The sequence below is a fragment of the Aquila chrysaetos genome, chromosome 15 (assembly GCF_900496995.4).
Source record: "Aquila chrysaetos chrysaetos chromosome 15, bAquChr1.4, whole genome shotgun sequence".
NCBI lineage: Eukaryota > Metazoa > Chordata > Aves > Accipitriformes > Accipitridae > Aquila > Aquila chrysaetos.
The window spans coordinates 12,321,205-12,340,854 of NC_044018.1; the positions used below are offsets into that span (position 1 = coordinate 12,321,205).

Here is a 19,650-nt window from a genome sequence, read left to right on the forward strand (position 1 = left end):
TACAATGGGAAACTTTCAGTGCACCCCTCTGACTCCCCCACACCCTCTAAGCATCAGACTACTGTTCTTTGGCTGCTTGTTCCTTGACAGATATCACTGTCTAGCTCTTGGACAGATTTTGTTCAAAATGTCCAGTGGTTGACTTTGTGGGCTTGTCAAACTTGAGATGTTTTGCATATAGCAACTCAGACAGAACCAACTGAGATTTTCTTGGAAAGTTTGGTTTCTTTTTTTTTTTTTTTTGACCAGCTCTGGCAGTGACTGCTATTTTCAGTTTGTGAATGAGAGTAATGGCTTCAGCATATTCTGGATGTAAGTGTAAAGGCCAAGTACTTAAGTACTTGGCATTTACTGCAGGGTAAGAACATGCAAACACATGTACTACTGAATATAGGTGATGAAAATCTTCATGTTTGTTTAACTTGCATAGTTGTTCCTCTGCCTTTACCCTTAAAGCATTAAATTGTTGATAAGCAGTCTTTGCCTTGATATACCCCTGCTGAGCTGCCATAAAATTGATACCTTAATGGAAGTTAGCAGTGATCTGTCAAAGATCTTGGAAGAAAATGTAGGCCTCCAAATATGTATAGGTGTCTCTATAGGAAGAGAAATTATATGTCTGTGTTCTCAGGGTAGCTTGTCTGTTGTGGAGCTCTTTATCTTTTAGTTAACTTCTCTTTTTTGGGGGGGAGGGCGGATGGGGTTTCTTCTTGTAGGAAAAGTTTATTTTAGACTCTTAAACCCGTAACACAACAAAAGAAAAACCTTGAATGGTAAAAATGCACGACTGGATGTCTTATTATGGAACGTAGCTCCTAAAGCCTTGTCTCTTATGTTTACTTAGGTGCTTTCATTCATCCAAAAGATGCTGAGCTGACCTTGGCTGTTGAATGTTGTTTAAAAAGCCTAGTTCAGGCATTTTGCTGTGATAATCATAGCGATGAAAGAGCTCTTCAGCTACTGATGTCAAAATATTATCCACGTGGATTTAGACCTCAAATAATTGTAAATAAATTTCAGAATGAAGTTTATGATGTTAGACACAGGTGAGTTATGTTTTGAATTTTATTGCTGAGCCTTGATGGTTCAAATTATTATTAGTTGAAAAGAACTATTTGTAATTTTATTTTTTTCTTAAAGAATCTCTGAGCTTTATGAATGGTGGTTGTTCTTCTTTTCTTTAGAGGAGTTCATCATCCAGAATTCCCATCAGTTCTCACAGCATTGGAAATAGATCATGCAGTGGTTGCCAATTGTTTGATCGATGTGAGGCGTATAGAAGCAATCCTGCTGATTAAAGTAAGGCTCTACACCCCCTATTGGTCTTTAAAGAAAAGCGTGGGGGTTTTTTTTTGTATGGAGCATATAAGATACCTTCACTGGTAGTGTCTGTAATGGACAAAAGAGGTAGAGAAAGATTCCCCCCCGCCCTGAGGAGAGGTGAGGACCCTTATGGCTCGGGAGAGGCCAACTGCATCAGTTATCACTGTTACAGTGGAGTACACACACATGTACATAACCACTGGAGGGTTCCCAGTAAGGCCCTCTTGGCATTTGATAAACTGTCAGCAAACGCTGTTTTCCATCATGGGTGAGAGAGTAAACTGACATCCCATAGTAGATTTAGATACAGGGATTTATTTAAGAACTGGCAAGGTTAGATCTTCTCTTTCCACACACTTACTTGTTTCCCTGCTCCTCTTCCCCAACACTACCTTCATAGGTCTTAACCTCTGTCCCCAGCAGGGAGATCACTGCTGGTCAGGGATGGTCAGGCAGAAAATCATATTGGTTCCTGCTGTGCAGCTGCTCACAGATACCTGTTTGGGCTGTTACTGGCCAAGGTCCCTGGGTATGCCCTGGGATTTGTTTCTACAGATCTCTCCCTGTGTGTTTCCAGGATCTTCCCTGTTTCTTTCTGGGATGTTCACCACTACCTTTCTGGGCCTTCTAAGTGGTCTAGTTTCCCAGTCTAAATAGTCTCTGTGTGTGCCATCAGACTCCTAACTGCTGTCTCTGTCTGATGTCTCTTTATTAATTGGTGGCTTCCAGACTACAGGGAACTGACACATCTTGGTGTTATCAAAATTTGCAACCAGCCCATACCAGTTATAGCTGTAGCAGGCTTGTGCTTGAGAGTTCAAAAGTTCCCTTTTAGATATTTAACCATCCACCCTTAACATGGAATTATCAGCCACCTGTTAGCATTCACAGCCTAATTTATTTTTCATCTACCACAACAACCAGAGCCCCTTTGGACTTGGCAGTGTTAAAGCATTTGAGATGAGAGAGTGCAAAGAAACATGGTTGTGGATAGAGTCTGGTAAAATAAAAAAAAAAAAAAAGCAATAATCAGTTATTAAGTAGGATTTGAACGAGGTGACTAGCAACTGGCATCGAATTAAGATTACATACTATTTTGATAACAATCTTTTTTGATGACCATAAAAACATGTTAATGAACTGTTTTCCGCCACTATGTGATTTCTGATCTAAACTGGTGTTTTTATTTTCTGTTACTACTGAAAATACCAGCTCCTGCAGATAAGATTACAGGTAAAATGTTCAAAGATAAAAATAAGATGTATGTATTTTTATTTAAAGAAAGAAGCAGAACTAATGATGCTTACTTTTTGTGGATTTTGTTTTTCTCCAAAACTACTTGTCCCAGTTTGTCCTCTGACATTCCTACTGGAAAAGAGGCAGTTTATGATCTGTCTAGTGCAGAGCTGATTGACTGTTTATCAAGTGTGGCTGTTACTGAATGGGATACGTAACAGCTGAACTATCTAGGCTTTTCTAATGGCAGGAATGCTAGTTTTGTTCTTCTCCCTCTGCCTTACTTAACTACTGATTTTCATAACATTATTATCTTTGAACCTGCCCTGATTTTGGCTGGGACAGTTAATTTTCTTTCTAGTAGCTGGTATAGTGTTATGTTTTGGATTTAGTATGAGAATAATGTTGATAACACACTGATGTTTTCAGTTGTTGCTAAGTAGTGTTTGTACTAAGTCAAGGATTTTTCAGCTTCTCATGCCCAGCCAGCGAGAAGGCTGGAGGGGCACAAGAAGTTGGGAGGGGACACAGCCAGGACAGCTGACCCAAACTGGCCAAAGGGATATTCCATACCGTGTGACATCATGCCCAGTATATAAACGGGGGAGTTGGCTGGGCAGGGGCGGATCGCGGCTCGGGAACTAACTGAGCATCAATTGGCGAGTGGTGAGCAATTGCACTGTGCATCACTTGTTTTGTATATTCCAATTCTTTTATTATTATTATTGTAATTTTATTACTGTTATTATTTATTTTCTTTCTTTCTTTCTTTCTGTTAAACTGTTCTTATCTCAACCCATGAGTTTTACTCCCCCCCCCCCCCCTCCCCGGCCCGATTCTCTCCCCCATCCCACTGGGTAGGAGGGGAAGCAAGCGAGCGGCTGCATAGTGCCTAGTTGCTGGCTGGGTTTAAACCGCGACAGAGCCCAACCTGAATAATTTCAACTGAATCTGAAAAGTTGAATGGGTATGGTGTGGAAGAAATGATACTTCTGAATGGATAACATGATTGCCTTGGACAAAGGCACTTGTGACCACTTAGTCTGGCACTGGCAATATTGTTTTTTACAAGCATGTTTCCCCAAAACTTAATTGAATATTGTTTGATGTACTTCACAGCTTGCTTTGGAAGATTGTTTCCTGTATGTGTATTCCACTTTTGATAATTAAATATATCTGTGCATAGTGACCTTTTGGTTAGCGATTTCCACCCGCACCCCCAGCAAATTATAAGGGACTCTTTATACTATGGAACGTACAATGCAGATAAATTTCTTCTTGAAAAGAAATGGGCAGCAAAACTAAGGGGGTGGGTTTTGAGAACATAAATGTCTTATTCAACTAAGAAAAGCAGATTCTTGACATAGATTTTTTTTTTTCACATTCTTTCATTACTGTATTTCTTATTTTTCATTAGGAATTGAAATTATTCCTGGATGAGAGCTTCTAGATAAATTTTAAATTGATATCTCTAATTATGGTTCCTTTTCTGTTGGTATGATAAGGCCATTTTATTTTTCAGAGTAGCTGTAAAGCTCGTGAAGTAATGCAGTTTAATCGGCCCCCAAAAAATTGTAGAGAAGCTTTCACTGCTGAAGGTGATCAAGTATTTGAAAGACGGTATTACTCTTCTGATTACCTCAGACCCAAGTTCCTAAGCAAAGATGTTGAAGCGGAAATAAGGTTAGCATCTTGTGTTGTATTTGTAAAAAGTGCACTTGTTGACATGAATAGTGGAATTTCGTATTTGTCTATTTGCATGTACACTAATCTCCAGTCTCTCCACTTTCTTTCTGAGACTTACACTTCCTTTCCGAGAATTCTGGAAAACTTCTTTATTTCAATGCCTTTCTGTGATAGGTACAAACCTGAGTTGTACCTAGATATTTTTCAGCTTGTGGCATGTAAATTTTGCCCAGCAAGTGGGGATTTCCTGGGTTGAATACTCTAGGAAATCTGGTTACCTTCCTTTTTATTTTATGCTTGCTGAAAAAGAGTATGGAGTCAAAGCTGTTTCTTTAAAAATGTGATACCTGAACAGTGGTATTGTAGTTTACTGCAAAGGAAGCCTGATTATTCAAACCAAAGGTACATTGGCACATGTAGTTCTACTGGTTTCAGTCTTTGCATCTGTGTTTTCTCAGGCTTTTGACTTCACTCATGGTCAGCATCTCTGATGAACCTCACTTCCCCCTCCCCTGATTTTATTTTTTAGGGTTTTTCTCATTACTTTCAAAATGGTAGTTTAAAAATCCAAATGTATTTCAAAGTTTACGAACTTGAACTGTCACCGAGCAAATTGGTGACAATAGAATACTTTTAATATGTCTGTAATGTAATCCGAGGCTCAAAATAAAATATTTACTTAATTTTAGTATTAATAGCTGATAGTGTAGACTGAATTGAATATTAACAATTTATTTCTGTAAACTCAAAAGTTTTAAATATGTCAGTTAACTGTACTTTGTTTATGTCAGTATATAATGAACTTCACTTAAAGATTATCTGAACTTTCAAAGTGTTATAGGCATTTCATTACCAATATTACTATGGGGGAATGATGTAGGCCAGTTAAAAAGGAAAAATGTCTTCCTCTCCCTTCAGTATTTAGCTTAAAGCAATGACACATTTATCTGGAATAGTATATGCAATTTATTAAACATTGATTCTGGGGTCAGACTTAATCAGTCCATTTCATGCATCTATAACAAAAGTTGGATTAAACACTTGTATTAAGATTATTATATTTTTTTTTTACTGTAATATTAGTAAAGCTTCCCATTTCTTTTGCAGGGGTGAAAGACACAATCAAAGTCTTGCCATCTATAAATAATAATAAAAAATAGCTTAGTTTTGCATTTCAAATAGTTTTACCACAAACCAAACGCATTAATTATGGAAATCTCTGGACACGACCTCCTTTGTATAAAGAAAAGTATAAGACTATATAAAATACTATTTTAACATCTCTGTTACTATATTTTTCTCTCTGACTGGAAGTGTTTTGTCCTAACCAAAGTATTTGTTTTCTCTCAAGATGCAGTAGCATTTTCAGAAGTAACACCACTGCTTAGTTCAAATATTTGGCCTGCTTGTGAAAATTGCTAACAGAGGTTACAGATGGTTCAAATACATGAATGGTTTATCTGCTAGGCATTGTACTGGGACCATTAAGCAGCTGTCTGCTGGTTGTTAACTATGAGTTCTGCTGTAGAGCTTTGGTGGTTTTTTTTTTGATTGTTAAAACCATCCAGTGCATAACAAACTTAAGATTTTTTTTTTTTTTTTTTTAGTGGAGTGCATTTTTAGCCTTTGTCTTGTCATGCATTTAGTTTTCTTTGTGTATTTCTCTGTGTGTGTGTGCGCAATAAATAATATCTGTGTACTATGTAATATCTCAATATCACTTTGTTTATAAAGTCACTTGGAGAAAGAAATTGAAAACAAAAAGTCACAGTTGACAGCATCTCAGCAACGTTTATATTCCATTGAAAATGAGATTAGGCAGAATGAAGATCATCTTCACAGTCTTCGACGACGCCAAAAAGAACTACAGGTAAAAATAGGAACAGTGTTAGTTTTTAGAAACTGGTCAGTCTTTCTCTATTTCATTTTGACTTCTGCAATGTATTTTGAGTGGATGATAGTTTTTAATGTTTATCCCTACTTTTCTTTTTTGCCTTCATGTTGTTTACTTTTGTAGTATGTTTTCGTTATTTAGGACAGAATGATAGAGGCCACATCAATCCTAGCATATGCTGCTTATGCTGCTGTTTCTGTATGGTATCTTCCCCCCCCCCGCTCCGCCCCTTGTGCTAAATCTCTCAAATTTTTACTGTTTTTTTTTTTTTGACACAGATAGAAAGTTGTTGCAATATTTGATGCAAGTTTCTTTTCCCTGCTTCCCCTTCCTTTATTTCTGTTGAGCCTTGCCTCTTCATTCCCAGAATCTTGTTTCTCTTCGTGCTCTTCATTTATATTCTTAACCCATTTTAATATGAGGAATACTTCACCTTTAAGTTTTCTTAATTTTAATTTCTTTATAAACCGTTTTACAACTACTAGTTTTCTTTCTTTGTTTTCCAGTACTTCTAGGTAATATATATATTTTTGGTGGCCAGTGATGTCACAGTTAAGCAGCATAAGATAATATGTACTATATAAGGTTATATTCAGTAAATTACATATAAGAATCAGTAAAAAACCTGGCACATGGACTTAAATTGCTGAAAATAAATATTTGAAGGAAAAATAAAATATATTTTATTCAATTGTCATGTTGAATGGAAATACAATAATAACTTAATGATTTAAAGTACATGTGACTCTCAGAAAAAGTAATATCTTATAAAAATGGATTCCATAGGTAAGTGGGAAGAGTTCTGGTTTTTGTAGGCACTAATGAAAGTAAAAGATGAAGTATCTTGCTTTCTGTGTTGACTTAAATGAACAAGTGTGAACTTTTCTCTTTAGATAAGCTTAAGAATATTTATTTTCTTTTTCTTTTCAGATAAAAATAAGAAGAACAAATGCAGAAATAGCAGATATCGAAAATATGGAAGAACACCAGTCAGTGGACATCCGTACATTAGTAAGAATAGGTTACCAAATTACATCTAATAAGGATGTGAAATAATGTCTTTTAATGTTGGCAGTGTTTTGGAATAAGCAGATACTGTAGATTTTCAATTAGCGTACAAGTTGGATAAATAGTGAAGAATGTAACACTTTACAGAATGTCTACAGTTATGGCAATGGCATTATTTTATTTATTTTTGGTGAGTTTTTCTTCCCCCCCTCCCCGCTAGGGAATTTCCTAGGGAACAGTGATGATCCACTTACTCTTTCTGTATTCCTTTGTATACTGGATGTATATACTCTGTCACAAATCTAGAGGGAAGTTACCTTGTTCGTTTGTTTAAAAAATTACTGTAGTAAAATATTAGCATGGCTAAGTCTTCACAAAATTCTAGCCCCTTTATTCTTTTCATTACAACTCCCAGATAAAGTCCCCTTAATTTTCAGTCAAATAACTAAGAAATTCCACTTTTTATTTTGCATTTTGGTTTAGTGGTCTCCTACAAGATCTGTCAGTCTCTTCTTTTGGGCTTTTTGGTGGCAACTACATTGAGTTGCTCGTATTCTTATTACAGTATTACATGTAGTCTTGTACCCTGATAGTGATAATACAATAAAAATCTTGTACAGTAATTTGCAAATGTATGTCTCCTTTTATTATTCTTCATTTTAATATATTTTGACAGGAAGATGAAGCTGAAGAAAATAAGGGTAAGATGGAATCTGTAAAAAAAGACATGCAGCAACAAAGCAGAAAAATGGAAGAACTGAAAAATACTCTCCAGTTAGCTGAAAAAAAGTTAGAAGAAATGAAAGAAAAAATTCATCAAGTAGAAGAAGTTGCTGGTCCAATTAAGGTAACAGTTTAATGTTGTATTTTTAATTTGTTCCCTTTGTGTAGCAAGAGGCTAAAAGGAGGCAGGAGAAAAGACTATGCTCCTTCCTGATGTATTTAAGGTCTACCTATGAAAATGGAAATAGAGGATGTCAAGAAATAAGCTTGGCAATATTTTGAAGGTGATGTTGATTAAGTGTAGTTGCTGTAGTGTTTTATGTTTTAAAGAGAGTTTGTTTCCAGGTATTTTTAGTCATGGACTGAAAAGGAAGGAAAAATAGTTTCCTTGACTTCCCTTTTTAGTGCACCACATTTGTTGTTTTGGCTTATTTGTTTGTTTCTGATAAGGCCTGGCTAAGAGTGTTCATAACTCTTCAGTTTTCAAAATAGCATTTGAAGTTCTATATGAAATGGTTGTTTTTCTATAAAGTTGCAAAATCACAGAAGGTACTAACATAGCTTTAATTATTCCAAGACTACAGAAGACACCTGGAAATCATAGAGAAGTAGCAAGACTTAAGATAAATAGCAGAGTGGTGACATGCAAATTTAATATTGGCAAATGGAAGGCAATCTCATGTTGCCAAGAATAAATGGTTTGAAAATGGAAAACAGAAATAAGTCTAGCATGTTTACAGCATTGTAAACTTGTAGAAGGATGGAATGAGGAAAAGCTTAGAAAGACCACTATAGGAACCTCTTATGCGTCACTTAAATTGTGTATTGCTATGTAGTCAGCCCAAATTAAAAGAGCAAGAGCAAAGAAAAAGAGGAAGGAAACAGGTAAGGAAAAAAACGTGATAAATATATTAGCTATAGTGTATCTAATATGGAAATTCTAAAGATATGTTCTATTTAAAACGAAGAACTGTGTAAGGAAAGAGAATAGATTTATTCAGAATTTTAGAACATTATTGCTCGTTATTAAGAGTACTAAACACAATAGAGGGCAACTCTTAAATTCCTGAAAGGATTTTAGATAAGACGTACTGCTATGTGTTCTACAGTTGTTTAATGAACTGTTGACATATAGCAAGTTGTGGCTTTAAGGCAGCATTAGAAAAAGGTAAGAATATCCATTATTGGTGGTGGTGGTTGGTTTTCTTGTTTGTTGTTTTGGTTTTTTGAGGTGTGGTTGTTTTGTTGTTTTTGTTTGGGGTTGGTTTTTTATTTTTGTTTTTTAAGATAAGCCATCTAGTTGACAGGGATGAGGAAGAAAATTGTCTTCTAATTTGTCATTCTTTGTGTCATCTTCTCTGGAAAGATATGATATCACTTCAACTGTATAAACACATAGTATAGAAGTTGTTATAGTCTACATCATAGGTATAGCAGGGCACTGAATTTTCACATAGAAATGCAGTTCTGGCTGATGTTACACAGGCATCAGAAGTTCTGGCTAGAATGTAGTGTAAAAAATAAGTTTATTTTTTGGAGGTTTAGGAGAAAGAATGGCTTTTTTCCAAAGATTAAAACATCCCCTCAAGATACGATTCCTAGAAACATTGCAAGCGTTTATTATGTCCTTGTCAGAATTGAGTATAGGCTTTCTGATAAGTTGCTGTTAAAGCTCCTGGACTTTAGAAGGGGTAGTCTTACTGAAAGCAAAATAAATTAGGCAGTGTTAAAAACAACGTAATTACCTGTATTAAGTCAGTAAACATTAGAGAGATGCTTAGGAATCTACCCCAAACAGCTCACACCCTGATTTATTCCAAACAGGATGAATTAAACCAAGCTGACTCAGAAGTGGAAAACAGTAAACGCCGTTTGCAGCACTATGAAGACAAACAGAAAGAACACTTGGCTTGCATAAAAAGACATAAAGAATTACTAGCTGTCAAAGAAAAAGAATTAGAGGTAGGTGTGGGTTTTTTTCTTTATTGAAGTCAAATGGTCATGATCCTTCTAATATTTAATAATAAATGATTCTACTTGTACAACATACAGACCATATTAATACTCAGCTATACCGATTATTCTCTCAGCTATGTCTGAAGCTGACTATCTATATAAAGTAAAACTAATTTTGTATAAATGAATCTTTTTGTCTGGCAGAGCACTATTTCTGTCTTGACAGTAAGTTGGGGGTTATCTACCTAGGACTATTCTATATTTTGCAGTGAAAAGATTATAATGACTTAACCTTAAAATTTGTGTTTTAAGTTAAATTGAATAATACTGGTTTGGTTTTTTGAATGCTAGGTTTTTCCTTGTACAGACCTCATACCTGATCTTTTGAAGACTTACCTAATCAAGCTTTACTAACTATGAAATCACATCCACAAAGACTTTTGGAAGACTGTCCTATTTAAATATGGTGAATTTGGTTCCTCATTTATCTGTATTAGCTAAATAACTGTGAATTTATTAAAGATCTCAGAATGATACAGTTCTTAGGTAGGTAGTTATTTCAGTGCTATAAATGCTGTTAGTAAAATTGTTAATAACTAGGTTTGCTGTGATAAGTACACAAAGAACGATACAAAAACATTGTTCTTGCTTGGAGAGCTTGTTTTTCCATACCACAAAATATTTATTGTAAAGACTAAACAGATTTTTTTTTTTTTAAAATGTAACAAAGTTTCAAACATTACTTTAGGAAAAAACAGCACAAGCTAGGCAAATCTACTCAGAGCGCATGGAGGTCAGCAGAACTGTTAAGAGTCTTGATGCAGAAATGAATCGCTTAAGAGAGAGGATAAATTCAGAAAATCTTCGCCATGGAAACAGAGAAGAAATAGTACAGTAAGTCATCTTTACTGTCTAAAGCAGTTTAGGTAAGATGGAGAAGATAGGGGAAAGAAGAGTTTTCTTATTGACTCACAATGCATTATACATGTTTTTAGTACTTAAACCATGTACAAAGGTATGGAAACATGCTGTGCTGATTTTGCTCAGGTTATACAGGTTTAGGAGTGTTGAAATACCCTCTAGTGATTTTAGACCGTGACTGTACTATATATATGAAGTTACCAATAATCAGATACCCTCTTAATATTTAGAAGTATCCCAATTATGACTACGTGGTGCGAACATAACTCGCCATTGTTATGCTTAATGCTCATTGCATCACAGACTTCTAGCTTGAATAACTAATGCAGAAGTTAAGCAATTATTTGAGGTTGTGACTGCAGTGTATTTCAAGGAATCACACACCTTGGATATTCTTGAGCATGGGGAGCCCAGAGATTCATTCTCCTTGGTGTAAGAGTTTCCTTTCAAAAGAATTAAAAATAGAAGTAAAATTTAATTTTTGACCACTTCTCATTTGTGAACAGTGCCTTACTTGACTCATCAAATGCTTTTAACTTTAACGTAGATCCTTACAAGGAAGTTTTTGAGTGTTTTGATTATCAAATTCATTTTCAGCATTTACAACAATAGCTTGGTTTTAATGTAATGCACGTTGATCCTAGACTTTCTGTTAATTAAAACAGGCAATTTCATGATGCAAAGGAAAGATATGAGGATGCAAACACTAAAGTAAAGCATTTAAAGAAGTTTATTAGGCTGCTGGAAGAAATAATGACTCAGAGATTCAAAATATATCGGCAATTCTTAAGGTGAGTTAACTTTACTGAATTTCAGGTTTCAGATAAACTAACATGTAGGTGTAAGTATGTGCCCATATTCCAGAGTGAAAATTATAGAGCAGACCTGTGAGAATGCGGTATCTTTAAGGTGGTACTCACAGCAATCTTTTTAACCTAATCCTGCTCCCAGACCCAATACTGTTGTGCCGGACAGCTTAGAGGCAGTCTGAACTGACAGCTGGAAAAACAACGTGATCGGTGGAGGCTGTATTTTTGCTTCACACCAAAGGCCTCGACTGTGCTGACTTAATCCAAGGCAGTTCTGTTTTGGTGTTTCAGTGCTGGTTTTGGTCAGTAAAATACCAGCAACATGCTAGCATTGAAATCATCTCAACTGTCACTCGTTTTTGTTGAGTATAATTAGTGGTGCTGTGCTCACATAATTTTATTGTGGGCCAAACACTTTTTCTGTGCCCTGTGCTGAAAAAATTTCAAGATCTTTATTCAGGTTCTGCAATTTGACAGCTGCTTCTCTCATGGAGTGTCCATACCAAGAGCGTACCCCTTCTTTCTTGCATCAGTCCCTTAGTATCCTATACCTATCAATGAAGATTTTTGTGGTGGCCTCCCTTCAAAAGGTCTGATGGTCTGTTTTCCAGTGCAGTTCTTTATCATTTATCACTCCCTTCAGCAGAAACTGAGGAATATCTGTCTTGGCTCTGCTTTTTGTACTTTTTGATCTGGGATTTGGACGTGGTGCCAGGATGATCCTGACAAATAGTAATGGTCAGGAGAATCCCAACCTTTGCAGGTGGAAGTATAGAAATAGTGGTGGGTAATATTTACTAGCACAATCTGATGCTTGCCTTATGGTGCCCATATGTCAAACTGAATCTTGTTCCTAGTGCCCAAATCTGAGTATGAATCCCGCTTTAAGATATATTAAAGAATGATAGTTCTTCCTTGAAGCAACCGTGATGTATTGTCTATTGGGGAATTATATGCTAGAATTGGAGGGGAAGGGGATGTGGGGAGAAATTAATACTCAACACTTTAATTCCTGGAGTCTAGTGGAGTCCGCGTAAGTTCTTTACTATCTTTACTGTGCAGTCCTAATACTACATAGGAAAGAAGTGGAATGTGGTGATTTTCTGTCGAAGGTGTGGAAGAATTGTGTAAAAAAGCTTCCAGTCTATTGAAACAGACGTCTAGAAAATACAAAGCCTGTACATCAGGATTTCTTACCTTGTTACTTTGTGTCAGTGATTCTTTCCAATATGTCCAGTATTGAATGTCACCTGCTCGAGAGCATAATTGATTTGGGAAAATGTTATTAATGGAGCAGTGCTTAATATTTAAGATTATGATGTGGAACTGTTGATGAAAATCTGTTGTCACTTTTTCATGTATTTTAAAACTCACTTACCTAATGTTTGTTTGCTTGATTTAACTGATGTAAGGCTCCTTTCTTTACGATGCAAACTCTACTTTGACAATTTGTTACGTCTTCGAGCCTGCTCTGGAAAAATACTTTTCGATCACAAGAATGAGACACTTTCAATAACAGTAAGTTATTTTATATTACTTCAATTATCATAATATGTAATGAATTATCATTTTTTTAATACCAGCTGCTAGAACATGCATTGCAAAGGATAGAATAAAATGTTCTTCCCTCTCCAAAATGTGCTAAATTGTAGGATGTTGCTGAAAACAAGCAAGAATGAAAACCATATTGCCATCTTATATGGGCAGGTTGCTAGATTACATGGAATAAATTTGGACTGTCGTCTTATGCTAAGGATAGGAATTCATTAGCGAGTCATCCTAGTCAGCCTTTCAAAATGACTCATTCCTATTTCACTGATAGGAAGTTTGCCTATATTTGTGTGATTGTATAATGGCTCTAGTTGTTGTTTAAACAACTTTTAATGGCTGAAAGCTTCAATATTATGTCTTTTCTGTTTATCTTTTAGCATACCTACCCAAAAGTTTTAGTCACGGAGGTAATTACTTTTGTTTCTGTGGGAGACTTCAGTTTTAGGAATTGAGGGCAAAAATGTGTAGTGACAACATAAATACATGTTGACACAGTCTTAATTAAACAGGTGAAGGGTAGGTATCTGAAGAACTCAAACTCAGCCCATAAAATGTCAAGTCATTACCTGGCTTTATCAGAATACTTTTTTTTCTATAGCTGATGTTTCATGTTTCTCATCCAAGAGATCTATATTTAGTCAAGGAAGGTAAATTGAAAAAAGAAAACAACCCCAGTCAAAAAAAACACCAAAAGACCCCACTCCAAAATATTCTTTCTTTCCTGCTTAGCTTGTTAAAGCTAAGGTAATTAACAGGACAAGAAAATGCTTAAGTTTAATCTTAAAGGGGGAGTGCCACAAGGTGTCATCATAATCAGTAGAACCAAAGGACTTCACAGTGTTTTATGTATTTTGGTAAAGAGACTGTTCTGCCTTTAAACTCCTGCTGTAAATCAATTACCTGCTTTTCTATTGTAGCTGGTAACCATTGGATTTTACTGTAATAGAACTACACTGGTTGACATTTATTAAACATTGTTTAATAGCTATTAAAAATAGAGAATTGAATAAGAAGACACTGGCAGAGTCATTCGATTTGTTCAATGTATTTTACTGTGATGGAGAAAGTTGCAGTGATTCTAGAAAAGTGTTAAGTGGTTAGGAGCCATCCCATTCCATAATGGGAGTGGCAGTGAAGTGCATAAAATTGTTCTCAAGTGATCACTATCTGTTCATGTGTAATATGTTTGCTGTTAAAATTATGATTCTGTTAGTAAGTCTCCATCTCAGGTTTAAAAATTGCTCTAATATTTTTATTTCAAGGTTCAGCCTCGAGAGGAAGACAAAGCTGCCCTTAATGATGTGAGGTCCTTATCAGGAGGTGAACGTTCCTTCTCAACAGTTTGTTTCATTCTTTCTCTGTGGTCCATTACTGAATCTCCTTTCAGATGCTTGGATGAATTTGATGTCTACATGGTATAGTTTAAACTTAAACTATATTTGCCATTCTGATTTGTATAAATTAGTGAAATAGTTGGGTTATGTGTATTTGGTTAGATTTTTAAATGCTATAGTTAACTGTAAACAATAAATAAAAAAACCCAAACCCCAAATCCCCCAAAACAAAACTTGTTAGGGATCTTGTTCACTTTGCGTAGTGACTTTTGAAGCTTATTCTGTTTCTGAAGTTGGTATCTGGAGCTATGAGCATCTCTGTTACTTTACATGCTTAAACCTTAGTTCAGCACAAAAATCATAAAATATAACTTCTTAATAGTTCCCCAAGCAGTTGTTACTGTGTTTGTCACAGGTTGCCTCTGCATATTGCTCTGACAGTTCTGGGCTTAGCATGTGCTTTGGCTTCTACCAATTTTGAGATCTCTGTGGGTTTTTTGGGGTTTTTTTTTGTTTGTTTTTGGTTTTTTTTTTTGGTTTTTTTTTTTTTTCAGAGCAAGTGTCGCAACTGAGTTCACTGTTGCTACTCAGAAATTTGGTTTATACTTCACCTAGTAGCATCTTTCCAAGATGCTGAAATGCAGAATAATGGACAGTAAATACTAATGTCAGCTAAAACTGATAAACCTCATCTTTGTGTACAGCTTCCCTGGATAGGCAATTAACCAATTCTTTTATATATTTTTATTTCCTCCTTATTAACATGCAGTGTGGTATGGTTTGAGAAAATAATTAGTGTCTCCGAGACAAAGAGTTGATACTGGATTGTTTCATTTTGCCTTCAGTGTCCCTCTCCCATCACTGATTTATTTACTGGGAATCACAGACCTAGAGGGGAAAAAAGATAATATACTTTGTATATAAAGGATCTTAAAAAGGAAAGTATGTATCTAGGGTGGTCACACAGTCATTTTTCAGCTCAGTTCCAAAGCTTAGGTCCTCTATTACAAGTTAGATGTGCAGAAGTTTATCCATCTGTCCAGAAAAAGGTGGATACTCAGAACCATAGACCCTGCAGAAAACTTCTATGTCATCTATTCCATAAATAATTCCACACAATTTCTTTCTACTGCTGTGCCAGCAAGTGCAACCTTACTGTCTCCACGTTCTGTAGTTACTTTTGCTGTAATCCTGGAGACTCACCACAAGAGGACTCCATCAGCATATACCAAGGGAGATACCTAGTTTCATGTGTGACAATGTATAGAGGCAGAGCTTTGTTTAAACCCTGCTAATAATGGCTTCCCATTACACATCTTTTTCAGTAAGCCTAAAGTTGTGTTCAAAATAGTAATAATAATAATCATCATCATCATAATAAAAACAAGCTACATAATATCTTAGGTTTCATGCAGCCCTTAAATCCTTCCAGGTAATCTTGAGGCAGGATTTTCTAGGAAACATTATTCTACTAAAATACAGTTCATCTCAGCATACCAGTAAAGTAAGAAGTACTATGTGAATATCAAAGCTGATAGAAAAACATTGTGAGTAGGAGTGTGTGATTGTTCTGATAGAAGCTTTCTATTGTCCATGTATACCAAAAAGTAGAGTTTAAGAATTTCCCAGACTATAATTTGTAGCTTTTAGAATTTAACCTTGATGTTTCTCCAGCTTAGTTTTTATTAGAGTTTTCTTTAGCTAAGCTTTACTGTGTATGAATGAATTCCAATAGGTTTTTCTATTCTATTAAGATCTTTTCTAATGAATTTATTCTTAAGCATTTGTCCTAACTTGTGCAATAATTGACCAGTGAAGTACACAGTCAGTACCAATGCCTGATAAATCTTTTGTCTTTAGGATATGGTTAACAGAAGAATTGCAATGGATATGATTCTTAAGGTGGCTGACTCTCAGCATCATCGACAGTTCATTTTGCTCACCCCACAACGCATGAGGTAATATTGTTGTGTTGTATTTCCTGGTACAAGAATTACAAGGAAGTTCTGTTGCAAGGAGTATAACTTGAAAAAAGTGAATATGAGAGAAATTTTGCTGTTCGTAGCAGTAGAATGTCAACAATTACGCAGTTCATTGCTGATGTTTCTGGGAATTTAATAGGTTTTTCACCCTTCCTTACGTAAGGTCTCTTAATATGGTGGTTCAGTGGGACTTGAATCAGTTTATCTTAAGTAGAACAGCTTTTTGAAATGTTTTATTGTGTAGAGTAGGCTCCTGGTAGCTTTTTGCCCTGTATCTTCCTCTCCCCTCCCAAAATTAACAGACGACTTTGCATTTTTCCATTTTTCCTATTAATACTACAGTACTTTCAAGATGTTTGTCATTTGAGTTGATTTTTATTTTTTAATATCGCTGATCTAGAAACTGATAACTTAGCCCTTGTTTTCCTTTTTTAATCTAGTAGCCCAGAATTCTTTAAAAACCTCTCTACAAGTCCCTGGTAAAGCCATGCCTGGTTTAAGGGGACGGTCACTGTCTAACCTTCTGCAGCCAACTCTTTTCTCTATTAGCCAAATGTAATCAGTGAAGCCTGCTGAGGACAATTAAGCAGTCTTCAAAATTAAGTTTTTGAATTGTCTTAATTGTCTTCCCTTACTAAAATCTATAAAAAGTAGAATAATGGTATTCTGTTGTTGTTTAAGTAGAAATGCTTTGTGGGGAATTTCTGAAACCGTATTCAATAAACATATAGGAATTTTCTGTATGGTTACTGTTTAAAAGCTGAATAATTCAAGTGCAGCTTGGTTTTATTATATTTTGTTACATGTTGCATGTTCAGCAAACATTTAATTTAACAAAAGTACAGAGGCACCTTCAGAAAAAATACATTTAGGATAATTGGTGGAGAAGCCTGTATAAATGTATGTTTAGTAACTTCGCTCATTCTTAGTATGATGTGAGTGATTATACATGTATAAAGTGTGTGCCACTTCAGGATCTGTAAGGCAAATATGAACTGTATTTGATCATTATTTCATTTAGAGTTTCTCTTAAAAGTACCTTTTCTATAATTAAGGTAGTCTAATTGTTAGAAATTGCATGATTGAAATCAGTTGTGTTTACCTCAAGCTTTTAGTGAAGTCTGGCTCCAGTATCAGTTCAGTGAAGCCAGGAGTTCACCCCATGTTACTGTTTCTTAAAACTGTCAAAGAAAAAAGGAGTTATTTAAAGGAAAATATGTAATGGAAAGAATCAAATGAAAATACTAAAATTTCTGGAGAAGAAACATTGTGTAAATGTTGCATACTTTATGTTTAGTTCTCTGCCTACGTGTCCCCGTATTCGAATTCTCCGAATGCAAGACCCGGAAAGAGGCCAAAGAACGTTGAATTTCCAAAATAGGAATGACAAAGAGGAAGATCAATAAGTATCTCTGTGTATGAATATGGCATACTATTGAGGATAAATGTGTAATGATGTGTGTAAAGTTATTACTTCCTGATGCTGGATAAGGGGATCTTTTGTTAGATACTGTCAGGAAAAGAAGAGGTTCTCGTATTTTTATTTTTTAAGAATTACTGGATGTGTACAGACTAAGAATAAACAGTTTTAATGATGAGAAAACCCTGAATGTTCAGTTGGTATTTTTAACTAGTAGAATTTTTTTATCAGTTGTTCTGTTTTTTCTTCTGGAAAAGATGAAATATATTTTGTATAATTATGGAGTAATATTTTAATAAACAGTGAGAACTGATACTTGTGGTAATGTTTTAGTGTCTCTACACAGTTAAACTTTGCATTAAGTTAAAAATGTTGGTTTCTTCCTAGCTCTGCTTTATTTCCTAAACATGTGCTAATTAATACATGTAAAACATGTGTTTCATTTTTTTCCAGTGGAACCATAGCAGCTGAACATGAGAAACTATCAGTACTTACAGTGTATACTTTCATAATTAGAGAAGAGAAAAATTTATCTGCAGTGTATTCTCTGGGCAGGACAAAAATGCTTTTATTTCTTTGTAAAGAGTTTATGGGGAAGAGTTTGAGATTCTTTGGACATGAGCTTATACAACCTAGCAAATTGTGGCTTTATAAACTTATATTCTTATTTCCAATAAACTAAGTTCTTGCACAGTCTGAGTTTGCAGATATAGACTAAATCAGTAGACACTCATATTATAACAAACTGAAGTGACAGAAGTCCTTCCAATATAGAGGAACGAAGTAGAATAAGAATTTTGGGAAATAATACAGTAACTTTTTTACAGCATTGTAGGCCTGCATTTTGTTGGGTGTCCCTGCCCCCCCTCCCCTGGGACTATACTAGAGCAGTTAAAATAAAATAAACTTGCTTTATTTAAATAATACAAGTATTTACTGGGGATAAGAGGGAGAAAGAAGAGCCAGATTTTTCAAACTGCCCCAAATTAACTTTTTTCTGTTCTCCTTTCTCCAGGAACTTGAAATTGTTGGGAGCTCTTCAAAAACAATCACTTTTTAGAGTTCAGACGTACTTTTTTTTAATGTTATGGGGATACAAGCCATTGAGACTATTCAGAGAACAGTTCTGCAGTTTCTACAGTTATTTACTGAATAGCAATTCCTCAATAAAACCTCATTGCAGTGTAAGTTTTAACTCGACTTTGTAGCTGAATTTGTTTTTAGCCGCTGCGCAGTATTTTGTATTCTTTAATGTTGCTTAGTTTTTACACAAACATGTATTAAACTTGTAGGTATCTCTAAAATATGGGAGCTAGATAAGAATTGAAGGAAATACACTGAGAAAGCTAGCTGCAGTTCTAGTGCATTCTAACTGTAGGAATTAAGTCTAGTGATCTCTTGAAGGCTTCAGATGTTTACTTCTGAAAGCCCAGGATAACGGGCCAACAGACTCATAGCAGCCTTGAGGAGGTTACTGACAAAACAGGATCAGGCTTTTTGTTGAAGTGCGTGGCAGAAGAGAGACAGATAGCAATCGTAAATTGAAGTGGGGAGGTTCTGGCTGGATAAACTGGCGGGAGGGACTGCTCATGATAAAGATATGAGGCGTTTGAGCATGTTGTCCTAAGAGGCTATAGAATCTCCATCCTTGGAGGCTTTCAGGGTCTGATTAGACTGCTGCATCTCCTTCAAGCAGGGAGTTGGACAAAAGACCCCTGAAGGTCCCTACCAAACTAAACAATTCCATAATACTGTGGTTTGATGGAATATAAAAGATACTTAGAACTTCAGGATTATGTGAAAATAC

The 19,650-nt window shown here is 35.5% G+C and overlaps 1 protein-coding gene across 4 annotated transcripts in view; it reads left to right on the forward strand.

Annotated features, from left to right (window-relative positions):
- The window catches only part of SMC6 (structural maintenance of chromosomes 6), a 35,907-nt gene extending 16,869 nt beyond the window's left edge, over positions 1 to 19,038 (forward strand). For 2 of the 4 annotated variants that reach the window (XM_030036849.2, XM_030036850.2), the window contains 13 exons: positions 845 to 1,046; positions 1,185 to 1,299; positions 4,082 to 4,242; positions 5,980 to 6,115; positions 7,070 to 7,150; positions 7,824 to 7,994; positions 9,695 to 9,832; positions 10,575 to 10,720; positions 11,413 to 11,538; positions 12,969 to 13,074; positions 14,370 to 14,522; positions 16,302 to 16,399; positions 17,721 to 19,038. In XM_030036849.2, coding sequence (XP_029892709.1) covers positions 845 to 1,046; positions 1,185 to 1,299; positions 4,082 to 4,242; positions 5,980 to 6,115; positions 7,070 to 7,150; positions 7,824 to 7,994; positions 9,695 to 9,832; positions 10,575 to 10,720; positions 11,413 to 11,538; positions 12,969 to 13,074; positions 14,370 to 14,522; positions 16,302 to 16,399; positions 17,721 to 17,829 — 1,742 coding nt within the window. In that variant the 3' untranslated portion in view covers positions 17,830 to 19,038. Of the gene's footprint in view, positions 1 to 844; positions 1,047 to 1,184; positions 1,300 to 4,081; positions 4,243 to 5,979; positions 6,116 to 7,069; positions 7,151 to 7,823; positions 7,995 to 9,694; positions 9,833 to 10,177; positions 10,293 to 10,574; positions 10,721 to 11,412; positions 11,539 to 12,968; positions 13,075 to 14,369; positions 14,523 to 16,301; positions 16,400 to 17,720 lie in introns of those variants that run through there. The other 2 variants (XM_030036851.2, XM_041128731.1) reach the window with 2 other exon arrangements.
- The last annotated feature ends 612 nt before the right edge of the window (positions 19,039 to 19,650 follow it).